The following is an 11,998-nucleotide window of genomic DNA, read 5'->3' as shown; positions in this document are numbered from 1 at the left end:
TTTGTTATTATATTTTGAAATAAAATAATGTTTTTGATGAACAGTTGTTTCTGAATTTAGTAACACAAAAGTGAAAAATTCATTGTGATTTTCAAAGCAATTAGAAAAAACTAGTTCTTGTAGTTTTTTTAATTTTAAAGCGAGTTATGAGTATTTAAATATGTACAAACAATTTACACTCATAATTACTTAAAAACTAAAATATGATATTCACTAGGTAATACTCTTATTTTTAAATATATTTATGAGTTAATTTGTTTTTATATTAAACATAACAGGCTGGATTGCTATTGCTATTTTTTTTTTTTTTAATACTACTTTTTAATCTTTTCACTTATTATTTAAACAGTTTATTACTAACAAGTTATAATCTAATGATGTTAATAAAAACAATTGTTTTTAATATTTACAATAATGCTGTGCTAAGTGCAAATTTCATAGAGCTATGTTTATAGGGCATTGGCAAATCTATATTTCCACAATAAAGTGGTAATTGTTAAAATGTTATAAATTATAAATAGTACAAAAAATAACAGGAATTTAAAAATATGGTATTTAGGTATACTTAAAATGTCTAAACAACGACAATTCAGAATTTGAATGAATTTATTACTAAAAAAATATAACGTGAGTTAAGCTTGATAATAAATCACCCTGTTATATTTAGTATTATATCTGATAAGAATTTATGATGATATTAAGATAATATTTATAGTTCCAGTAAGGTTTTTATTTGAAAAAAAAAAATTAATTTTCCAATAAACAAAAATATTCTCAAAACATAAATATAAAATATTTGAATGTTTAGATTAAACTCTTATTTACAATTAAATGGTTATAAAAAGTGAGAGGAAAACCCTGAAAAGAGTTCTACTACCTAAAAGATTTGTTGTCACGAATTGTCTTATATTTCTATAAAACATAATAAAATACATTACTTGTTTACAACAAATTCAGTAATAAACTATACAATTTTACTGTTTAAATAAAAGACATACATTCGAATTAAACGTAAATTGGTAACATAACATTTATATGTAACACTCCAAAATGGATTAATAAAAATATTAAATTGAGTACAATAATATTATAGGACATTTTACAATTTATTAAATAAGGTAGATAAAATATTAAATGTACTACAAGAAAGTACTTGACAATTATTTAACTTTGAATAATTTGTTTTATTCGATTCATTTTGGTTTTGTTACTTAGTATATTGTTCACAATCTGAAATTTCAATAAATTTTAATACATTAATATTAAAAATATTATGTATTAGTACAATTACTATTATAGTAAATTGATCTGTTTTAGAAAAAAATAGAATGGGTATAAATAAAATTTTAATTCAAATAAGAACAACATGACAATTTTATGAAGTTTTGAATAAATTTGTATTCCACATGAATGCATACATAGGTAAAATTGTAAAAATCTGATTTTTTACTAATACATTACATTAAAGAAATATGTTCTTATAATACAAATTACCTGAGAATTATTTGAACATAATATATCATCTGAAGAACTTGTCCAAGATGTAACTGAACTTATAGTTCCCATATTGTCAAATACATTATCATTGTCGTAAAAACAACCATTTACACTGGATTTGGCAACTGTATTATTTAATTGAATCCTGCTAAACTTTTGGAGGGATTCCTCAGTAAGATCGATGTGTTGATTGAATTTTTTATCTCTAACTGTAACAGTGTTTCTAGGATTTCTTGTTTCCACATGAAAATTATCTTCAATTTGCATTTTTTCGATCATTTCATTTCTTGAAACATTAATAATTATTCGTTTGGTATTATTATTTTATTTACTAATACATTTTGGCATATTCAAAACGGCAAATTAGTTCTTTTTAAATAGCTAAAATTATAAATTTCTTAAGACTACTATAAAGTACGATTTTCAATCCAAGAAGAAAATTCAGTTTTACCATTATCAAAAAAAAAAAAAAATTAACTGGATATTTTCTTTATAATTTTAATTATTTTCTAAATATTCTTTCAACTTAATGATTTATTTTCAAATTTATGTCATATATGATAATATCTATTTAAATAATTAAGGTCTTAAATTCTGTTTAGATATATTGGAATTTAAATTACATATATATGAATCTTACTGAATATGAATTAAGAATGAATACAAATGTTGGAGAGCTAACCTCCTCTTTTTAATAACTTAATAAGGAAATAATTGGCGTCTACAAGTCAATAACAATTTCAGTATTAAACTTTAATAATTAATATCATACTACATGATTATAAGTTATAACATATAACCATGCTTATTACATATAAGTAACTCACGTGATATCATCATTTGATTTTTGGCTTGTAGATTTGTTTTTGGTTTGAATAATATTTCTATCATTAATTGGTTGAGGTATTAAATTGTTTTTTACGTAAGGATCAATACAATTAATTTGATTTATCTTAACCTAAAGTAAAAAAAAATATATATATATTGCTTAAATAATTTAATAAAAATTAGGTATGATTATAAAATTTACTTTAATTTTTCCATGGAGTTCTTCAGTTTCGCTAATGACATCGTATAACCCACAAGATCCTTTATTGGGATTATACTTAAGTGCAGATAAATCTATTAAAATAAATCCAAGTCTCATGTCTCGTTTTGGATCATGTCCTGCATATTCATTTTTATACTTCTTACACCACAACTCTAATATTAGCCACTTTTCCTAAAAATAAAAGCAAAATTATAATTATTAATTATAGTAACAATAAATTCATTCAATATAAGTGTTGTGTCAGTTATCAAAAGAAATGCAAAGTGTAATAAGTAATAGCTGATAGATTATAATGTATGGATTATGATTTGTTGTAGAAATAATTATTTTTTTTTTAATCCATCATTATGATTACATAGGCAACAGAAGTTTTAACTCATGGACAAACATTATATCTGAGTATTCCGTTGCATAAAAATAGATTTAAGAACTAGTAGTTTATGAGTTATAACTTGATAAGTATTAAAATTTAAGATGAGGGGAGTAGTGGAACAACATTTTGAAGACCTTATCACTCCACTCAACTGTCAACTATTCATCTTAAATTACATTTTTTACATAGAAATACTTTTAAAAATAAACTGCTTTTAAAAATTAAATTCAAACTGTATGTCCATTAAATAGAAACTCATAAAAATGTTTAAAAATTTGAAACCATTTAAAAAATTATACTTATACTTTAAAAAGTTAAAATAACAAATGATTCATCATAAAAATAATAACCCTGTAAATACATTATATATAAAAGAAATGGATAACAATTATAAAATAAGATAGTTAACAAAATAATAAATCAAAGAACTTTTGATGAATAATTATATTTTGCTTTAAATAAGAGTAACCAGCTTCTACACACAACGGCTGCAATTGGTGAGGCAAACAAGCGCCAAATGCTGTGTACATCACTTTATTATTACAACAACTCCTAAGCTCGGATTGACTGAGGACATGCTAATATTAAAATTTTTTGTTAACAGCAAGTATTTTTCTGAATATGTTTGAAAACATATAGCATGATGAGTTAGAAAATAATATATTTGTTTGCTGTAATTAATGTGATAATAATAATGGATTTAATAAGACAATAACAAGATAGATGAAATAGAAAAATTCTAGATAGGCCTAAAATAAAAAATAATAGATCATGAAATAAAAATGTTTTATACTTCTATTAAATTATTCCTAGGCATAAAAACTGTCCATTCACTGTTCCAAATGGGGTTTGTTTGTTGTACCACAGATGACGTCAAGAAACTATTGCCACCATAAGCTTCCATGATTACATATGTAGTTGGAGCTGAAGGTATGGTGTCACCATTTAGTTTAACCATTGGTAAGTTATACCCCTCAACAACAGTCACTTTTGCTTTAAAAATATCACTATTATTGAATTTTTCATCAACAACTGTAGTGTCATGTGTAATTTTTGTATTTGTACATTTTGGATGATTTTTAACTATAGGAATCGTGTCTTTGCACATAATATTTTGTTTTTCATTTTTAATTGAGATACTGTCATCATCAATATTTATAGATTCTGGTTTCACATCGATTTCTGTTTGAGTTAAGCAATTATGTGATATTTTAACAGGTATTGGATCTGTCTGTGTGCTGCTTTCAGTAGTCAATTCAGTCATTTTAATGTTGCTTTTCAATAAAGTATATGTCTTATTAATAACATCTTCAGAATCAGATTCAGTCAAGTCAATAATATTTTTTGAATTTTTTTTTAATGTCTTATATGATGGACCACATGAGTTTTTAAGATTTGATTCAGGGGATGGAAATGAGTGGTATACTCGTTTGTAATATATTTGTATTTTAACATTATTAAGAGATAATTCAGGTAGAGATAAATTATTGTTTATAATTAAATGTTTAGCAATGTGTGAGTTTTTAAACTTATTGGCCATGTCAATGAGATGAGACACTAGAAGTGAGACCTATAACATACATATATATAAATTATTAAGATTGTATAATGCTAAAAATATAAAACTTATACCTTTTCTGGAGGATCATCATTATTTTTATAAAGATTTAATATAATAGCTACTTTATTATAATTATTATAAAAATAAGTTTCTAAAGGAATTGTTGTAGGTAATGTAATCAAATGTAAAATATTAGTGTTGCCAAAAGTTCTGAATGCTCGACAATTGGAGACCACTAAAATCAAACAAACAAAATAAATAACATTTAATTTATAATTAACACATCTTACTACAGCACTTATACCTTTTCCAATGTTATTAGTAACACATTCTGGAAATTGATATGTTACATAATTGAATGTTGAATCACATTTTTTTTCAATATTAAGTGTGAATTCATGAGTGCACCGAAATATATTTTGTACATCACAAAGATTTGATTTATCTAAGAGATCTTCTAGTTCATCACTATTAACTTGAATTGCAACAGTGAAAGTGTTTATTTGAGTTTGCACAGATTTATTTAATTGACGAACTTCAAAGTTGGTTTGAATTTCTTTTTCTTTTGTTGTCTTAGTTGATACTATTTTTGGAGATTCATTTAACGTTAGTTTAGTTGTAAAATTATCCTTAATACTTTCAGGATATAGTTTATTGTACATATATATTTGGTCTTTTGTCAGATATGAGTTGGTATCTTTATTATCTTCTAATGTTTTTTTATTTATAATAGCAACTGGATTAGAAGTTTCAAAAAGTTTACACTGTTGGTTTTTATGATCATCTATATAATTATCTATTATATTTTCTTCTTGTTTTTCAGAAAAATTATTTTCATATTTTTGAACTGTGGGTGTTCTAGAAAATTCATATGACAAAGACACGTGTCCAGTAATTTTATCATTATTCCATATAGGAACTTTTATAAATCGAGGAACATTAAAAGTAGTTGAAAATCCAGTCCAGTCTAACATTTGTTTTGTTTCACCCAAAACTAGAGGGCAGCGTTCGCTAAGAAGTCTCACATACACTTTAATGGTGACACCTTTAACTGTACTACCTTCTAACCGCGATGACTGAGTGACATTTTTAAATTTTACAACTAAAATAAAAACAAATATTATTATTATTAATTAATTTCAAGTAATTGAGCTATAACTACAACCAAATAAAATAAAATTTAAGTTAAAAACATTAATAATGAACTACTAGAATATTAATTATATGTTATACTGTTCTATGACTAACCATTATCATCTACATGCTTTGTCATGAATCTCAACAACTTATATGGTTCTTGATCCTTAAGACACTGTACAATATACGTGCTGTTTTTATCTAAAAAAAAAAAAATGTTGATATTTAATTTTAACTAGTTTGTTTAGTTTTCAGAATACTTAATTAAAAAAAAACATGACTTAATAGTTAAAAAAATATAAATTCTGCATTTTATATGTTAAATATACACTAGAAACTTAAACTAAACATTATTATGATTTAAGAGGATGCCACATCTGCATATGTTGTCTTAGTCTTAAAAACGTACAACATAGCAAAACCTGTTTTGCAAATGTCAACTTTACTCATCAAATATATGTATTGTAAATTAAATAGATACATGATTAACAATTAATACTTAATAGGCATGCCTTACAATTATATTATACAATTTTTCTTAAACAAAAAAGGATTTAAAAATATTAGTCTAATTGTTAGGTATTAATTATTATAGCATTTATGACATGAATTATAAAAATAAATTAAACTCTTGTATGTATAAATTCAGTTATTTCTATTAGTATTATACAATGTGAGTTCTTCGTTTGGGGAGTAATACATTTCTCGGCCAGATTAAATAAGAATGCATCAGAACTTTTTGACTAGCTAGGGGTATGTAATATACATTTCTGGAATATTTTAACATTTTTTAAATTTAAAGCTTTACTACTCAATGCTGAATAAAATAAATCATATTATTATCACTAACAACGATAATAATAATCATTCAAACTATTTGACACCCAAGATCATCTAAAAAAGAAAAAATTATTTAAAATTGAATTTAAAATGGTTACATTCAGTCAACCCCAATATATAGGATTAAAAAAATGAGTTTTTGTATAAAATAAATATATTTTATACTCCCCAATGTATATAAGCGAATGGCTATAGGTTAAAATTAATGTAATTTTAATAATTCTAGCTTGTCAAGACAAAATTCAATCTAACGTAATCTGACTGAGAAATTGAGTGTTAATTAAATTAGCAATAACATGTTTTATAATTTTTTAATACTCTTAAAGGTTATACAAATATAATTTTAACTTATAACAAAAACTTACAGTTTTGAAGGGATTTAACTGTGCGATAAACATTAATTGAAAGGATTGATAAATGTAAATGTACATCATCTTTTGGCACAGGCACTATAAAAAAATAAAAAATAGTAAATAATAATCAAAATTAGTTACTTACATCCAAAAAAAAAAAAAACGTTGAAGAAAAAAAGTTACTTTTTGGTTATCGTACCCCATTATATTTATCTCATTCATCATATATATCACGAATTTCCTTTGGCGACAAAAATATAAAAAACCATCTGCTTGTTTACCCAAATTATAAACGGCATTGTTAAATTCATGCCTCCATTATAAAAATATTTTTTATTTACAATAATTTTCTTGGTATTCATATTTTATTATATATTTTTTTTTTTTTTATATTATTTTATTATTTTATTGAAATAAATTATATTTATGGCAATGAAACGTGACGATATTGAGATAAATATTATAATGGGGTATGATAACGGAATCAGTATATCCCGACCGCCGCCACAGATAGCCGGCCGACCATAGGGGTACAATAACTGAAAAGTACCAAAAAAATATTTATTTGCAATTTGCGATAGACAGGTAATGTTTGAGAAAGTTTATGTAGATCAGTGTTTGGAAAAAAATCTGAGTTGGAAAAATGAACTGGTTCCAATAATTTTGATCAATTTTAGGTATTTAATGAGGAAGTAGTTACTTTTTTGTGTGAAAGGATTATATTAATATTTCATTTCATTTTTAGAGGAATTTTAAATGTGTAATTTATTTTTTGTTCATAATATATTCTTAAATATAGAGAATTGAAATAGTTGTATCGTAAAAGTTTTTAAAATAATTTTTTTTTTTAGAAATTTAGTCAATATTATAATAAGCTTAATAATCTGAGAATATACTATAGTATTGACAATATTTACAAAAATACTGAGATAGTCACTGTGGTTTCAACTTATAATAAAAAAAGAAATTAAACATTTTAAATCAAAATAACTACTTAACTACTGCTATTAAAAATTGTATTTATGCAATTTTAAAATTATTGAGAAACAAAAAACATCCTTTATTTAGGAATGGAGAAAGAACCCAGTTCCTTTCTTCAGGTCAAGAACGAGAAACGATTTAGTACCTTTTATAAAATGAACGTGAACTAATTCCTTTTTTAAAGAAACTTTCCAAGCACTAATATAGATAGTATACAACATTATTGCTACATTAAAATAATCATTTATAATATGTAGTATTATAAAAATATTATTAACCTTTATGTATTTTTTTAGAGAAGTCTGTTTTAAATTCATTTTTATTGAATTCCTCGCAAGATTTCTTAAAATTTGCTTGTATTGTTTTCATGTTTTTAATACCCTGTTTTTTAACTGCCATAACTTTGGTAGATCCCTATAAACATTCATAAATATAAATATAAGCCAATAAACCATTTTATGAGAAACAGTTTTGTTCTAAGAAAGTTAAGAAATTAATAATTTTAATACATATAATAGTTTTAGAAAGGAACAAACATTTAAGACAAATAAATACATGAAGCAGTGGAGGTTTTAAAGTTTAGGAAGGTCAAGCAGTTAACAAATATGTTAGTTTGTCAGACAAGTATTTAGGAAAATTTATTTAAGGATTCAATAAATAATTAATTTTAATCAGCTAGTTTCTACTTAATCGAATATTGGGTAATATTCTTGAATAGAGTGTGGTGAAAATTACAATTTAGGGGCTTAAACATTAAATTGGTATCTTAATCTAATACTCTGATGTAATTATTTCAAGTCTTCTACTCATACAGATGCCCACAGAAATATAAACAGGGATAAGAGGCTCTAAGTTAAAAAACTGATGACACTTTACATACTATTTTTTGTTTTTACAAGTGATTAAACAATTAATATTAATATCCCTCTGGAACTTCTCTGCGAGTGTCTATACAATCTTGCTAAACTAAAATATTTCAGTTTTGATTTTTTTTTTATAAATCTAGGCTTAGATAAATTTATAAATCTACCCAAAATAATGGTACTATTATTTTTTAATAACTATATTTTTTGAAGTAGTCACTATTTTCTAGTTTAACATACATTTTGAGAGTACTTATAATCAGTTGTGTCATTTGGGGAGCAGGGTAGGAATTTGTAACATCTTATCATAAGCGAGCCAATATCAGGGCAGGTATGGGTTGCTGACAGGCTAGTTTTGGACTGTAAGCCATGATTACATGATTTTATTATGTATTTCTAATTAACATATTAGATGATAAAATAATTTTAGACTAGACACGGCTGTAGATAGAATATCTTCTACTCTGCAGATTTGTTGTATTTTGTCTTGTGCATAGCCAGGGATAAGTATTTAATAGAGAAGGGCTTTTGGTGTTTAATGTTGATTGTTTAGATTAGCCATTGTTTTAATTTAATGCATTAGAAGAAACCTATTTGTATTGGGATAAAAATGTAATTGTAATTGTAATGTAATGCAATTGTTAAAGAGTGATTTGTTTCAGATTTATGATGAGATAATAAAAAAATTTGCTCCGTCCCTGAAATGATGCTACATCTTATAGTTATGTTAATATAATTATTTGTTACTTGAATGTGTAATGGCGATTGTGGAGGTGAATAAATACCAATTTTTTCAGCTGCACTAACTAAGCTTTCAGTAGACTTATTTGGCATTATTCTTAAAGCGTGAAGTGCTTCTTCTTCTTCATCAGGAGCCATATTTTTACCTAAACATTTCCAAAATTAGAAATTAATTGATAAAAAACTAACAAATACTCTAGACAAAAAAAAGTGACAATATCTTACCCATTAAATAATCACTAGTCAATTCTTCTTTGCTTTTATTAGATCTTAATGATGAAGAACTAACAGGTCTTAATTTTACATTTTTACTATTTTTCAATATTTCAGAGTAATAAAACTCTGTGTCATTTGAAGTTTTTAAAACTTCATCTTGAATTCCAAATTGTCTTAACATTTTTATATCATTGTCAAATGAAGTATCATCGAATGTTTGTACATTGAAACATAATTTTAGAGTGCCAACTATTTGCTCATTATTCATTAGTGGTAAAGTTTTTATCAGTTGGTTATCTTGATCTATTAATAAGTTTATCATAGTTGCGTGAGCTAATGTTTTATTTTCATAATTTTTAATTGAACATCTTAATGTGCATGTTGATAGATAGTGTAAAAATGATTTGTAGCTTGTTCGAATATCATAAGTAATCTTAGAATATTTAGATGTTCTGAAAAATATTTTAGATAATAAATATACTTAATTGTATGACAAAATAGATCTATTTTATCTTGCATAATAAGAAGATTGTTAAAAATAACAGGTCATGGTTGATTATGTAGTTATGGTAAATTTAAATAATTATAACAAAATTAATACAACTTACATGGATTGATTATGAGCTCAAAAATACTTTTTTTTAAAATAATTTTTAAGTTATACTATTAACATTAAAACGTAATATATAGTTATTTATACCTAATAATTATTGTATTTAATAGCTGATAGATAACATTAATATATCACATATCTACATATATACTAAATACAAATTAATATCAAATATCAAATATCAAAAATATTGTCAAAAATCATATTACATTATAAATGATATTGAAAACTTACTAATTTTGTAGTGTATAATATTTACAAATTAAAGGAGAGGATGAAAATCAAACTTCTTAGTAAAAATTAATTTCTAACTAATAATTAAAATACATATTAGTTATTACTAATATTAGTTTTATGTATTATTTATAAATTGCTTACAAAAGTTTTTGTCTTTCTTGACATCCGGTCCATTCAAATTGTACATAGGAACTTTTTATACAACTGTTAAACCATGATATATCTACTATAGATATTATTAAAACACCACTAATCTTTCCATTAAAAAATGGAGGCAAATTTGGCATTGTAGAAATAGTTTCTCAAGAATTATAGGTATCTATCTGTAACAAAGTATTTTTAAATATATATATAATAACAATGCACTTTTTGTACTTAATTTTTTTTAGTTGTATAATATCAAGAAGTTGAAGTAATTTTATTTTATATTTGTATATCATACTTATAATTGTACATTAAAAAAAACAGTTTAATCAGATGGCGATAATTTAAAATAGGTTACAGGATATTTATACACAAATACCTATAATAATTATGAAATTAATAAATTGTAATTTAAAGTCTGCCTGAATGAAGTAGGATATTTTTACACCACTGTCTTTCTCTAAATGTTTGTTATTGTTATTATTAATAATTAAAAACTACCGGCTCATATTTTATATTACAGTTATGTTAAACACATATTTTGTTAAGGAATATGAAACTATTCAAACTTAAAATTATACACAATATTGTATATTATACACAATATTGTATGTTTAATTATATCTATGTATTAAATTTAGTTACTAAAAAAAAAAAAAAACTGGAAAAAAATTGCAATAAGTACTTATAACTTCGAAGATAATTTATATACAAAAATATATAGGTACATTATTATGTATGAATACAATTAAAACCTTTTTTACTATTATTATAATAATATGTAAAACAGATAAAAGATTGAGAACTTACCAGGATAGAGGAATAATTGTGTAATATAATATTACTTGGTAAACAAACGTATATAATTTACAAGTTAATGTTTAATTTTAATAGTTTCAATTTGATAGTATCACAGAGTTTTAACAAATCCAAATTTTCAGTAGATTCTATAATAGTAGTATAATACTATGAACTAATTTATCAAAAAAATTAAGTATAAAAATTTGTCATCCATAAGTTATTACTTATAACAAAAAATATATTCAAGTTTAAATGAATGAAAGATTAAAGAGTTAAATTTTGCTTTAAAGTTTAAAACTAACAAAGTAACAACACTAACAACATTTAAAAATATATAACTGCGATAAGAAATATTCGTTTATCACTAACCGTTTTTATACAATGTTGAATGTTTACATTATTTTCAACCGCGGTCATGAATTATTTAGTTACGACCATAATAGACCTTAATATATTTAAGTATAAGCTGTGGTATAAGGTCTATGGTTATCACAGATTCACAGACTGCAGCATTGACGGAAGATAACTTAAATTACATAGGCTTTATCAGTTTATCACCATAAATATTAAATAATAATAAATCATTATAT

The 11,998-nt window shown here is 24.0% G+C and overlaps 1 protein-coding gene across 3 annotated transcripts; it reads right to left on the bottom strand.

Annotated features, from left to right (window-relative positions):
* Positions 1-883: 883 nt before the first annotated feature.
* Positions 884-11,704, bottom strand: LOC107164199 (uncharacterized). Of its 3 annotated transcripts, XM_015511931.2 has the most exons (14): positions 11,418-11,704; positions 10,605-10,786; positions 9,623-10,065; positions 9,404-9,543; positions 8,072-8,207; positions 6,825-6,908; positions 5,731-5,820; positions 4,787-5,584; positions 4,554-4,717; positions 3,715-4,491; positions 2,528-2,719; positions 2,325-2,455; positions 1,495-1,783; positions 884-1,230 (listed from the first exon to the last, which is right to left on the bottom strand). In XM_015511931.2, exons 2-14 carry the CDS (start codon positions 10,748-10,750, stop codon positions 1,165-1,167), a joined length of 3,456 nt encoding a protein of 1,151 aa, XP_015367417.2. In that variant the 5' UTR covers positions 10,751-10,786; positions 11,418-11,704; the 3' UTR covers positions 884-1,164. The 3 variants fall into 3 exon arrangements, with proteins under 3 accessions (XP_015367417.2, XP_015367418.2, XP_089075598.1); XM_015511932.2 differs by lacking the exon at positions 8,072-8,207 and having other exon boundaries at positions 9,442-9,543; XM_089219472.1 differs by lacking the exon at positions 10,605-10,786 and having other exon boundaries at positions 11,418-11,702.
* Between the last annotated feature and the right edge of the window lie 294 nt (positions 11,705-11,998).

Source organism: Diuraphis noxia, unplaced genomic scaffold, assembly GCF_037042655.1.
Source record: "Diuraphis noxia isolate RWA-SAM2 unplaced genomic scaffold, SU_Dnox_SAM2 contig0002, whole genome shotgun sequence".
NCBI classification, from domain to species: Eukaryota; Metazoa; Arthropoda; class Insecta; order Hemiptera; family Aphididae; genus Diuraphis; species Diuraphis noxia.
Note: the sequence above shows the minus strand (reverse complement) of the source record. Positions and strands in the feature narration are given on the sequence as shown.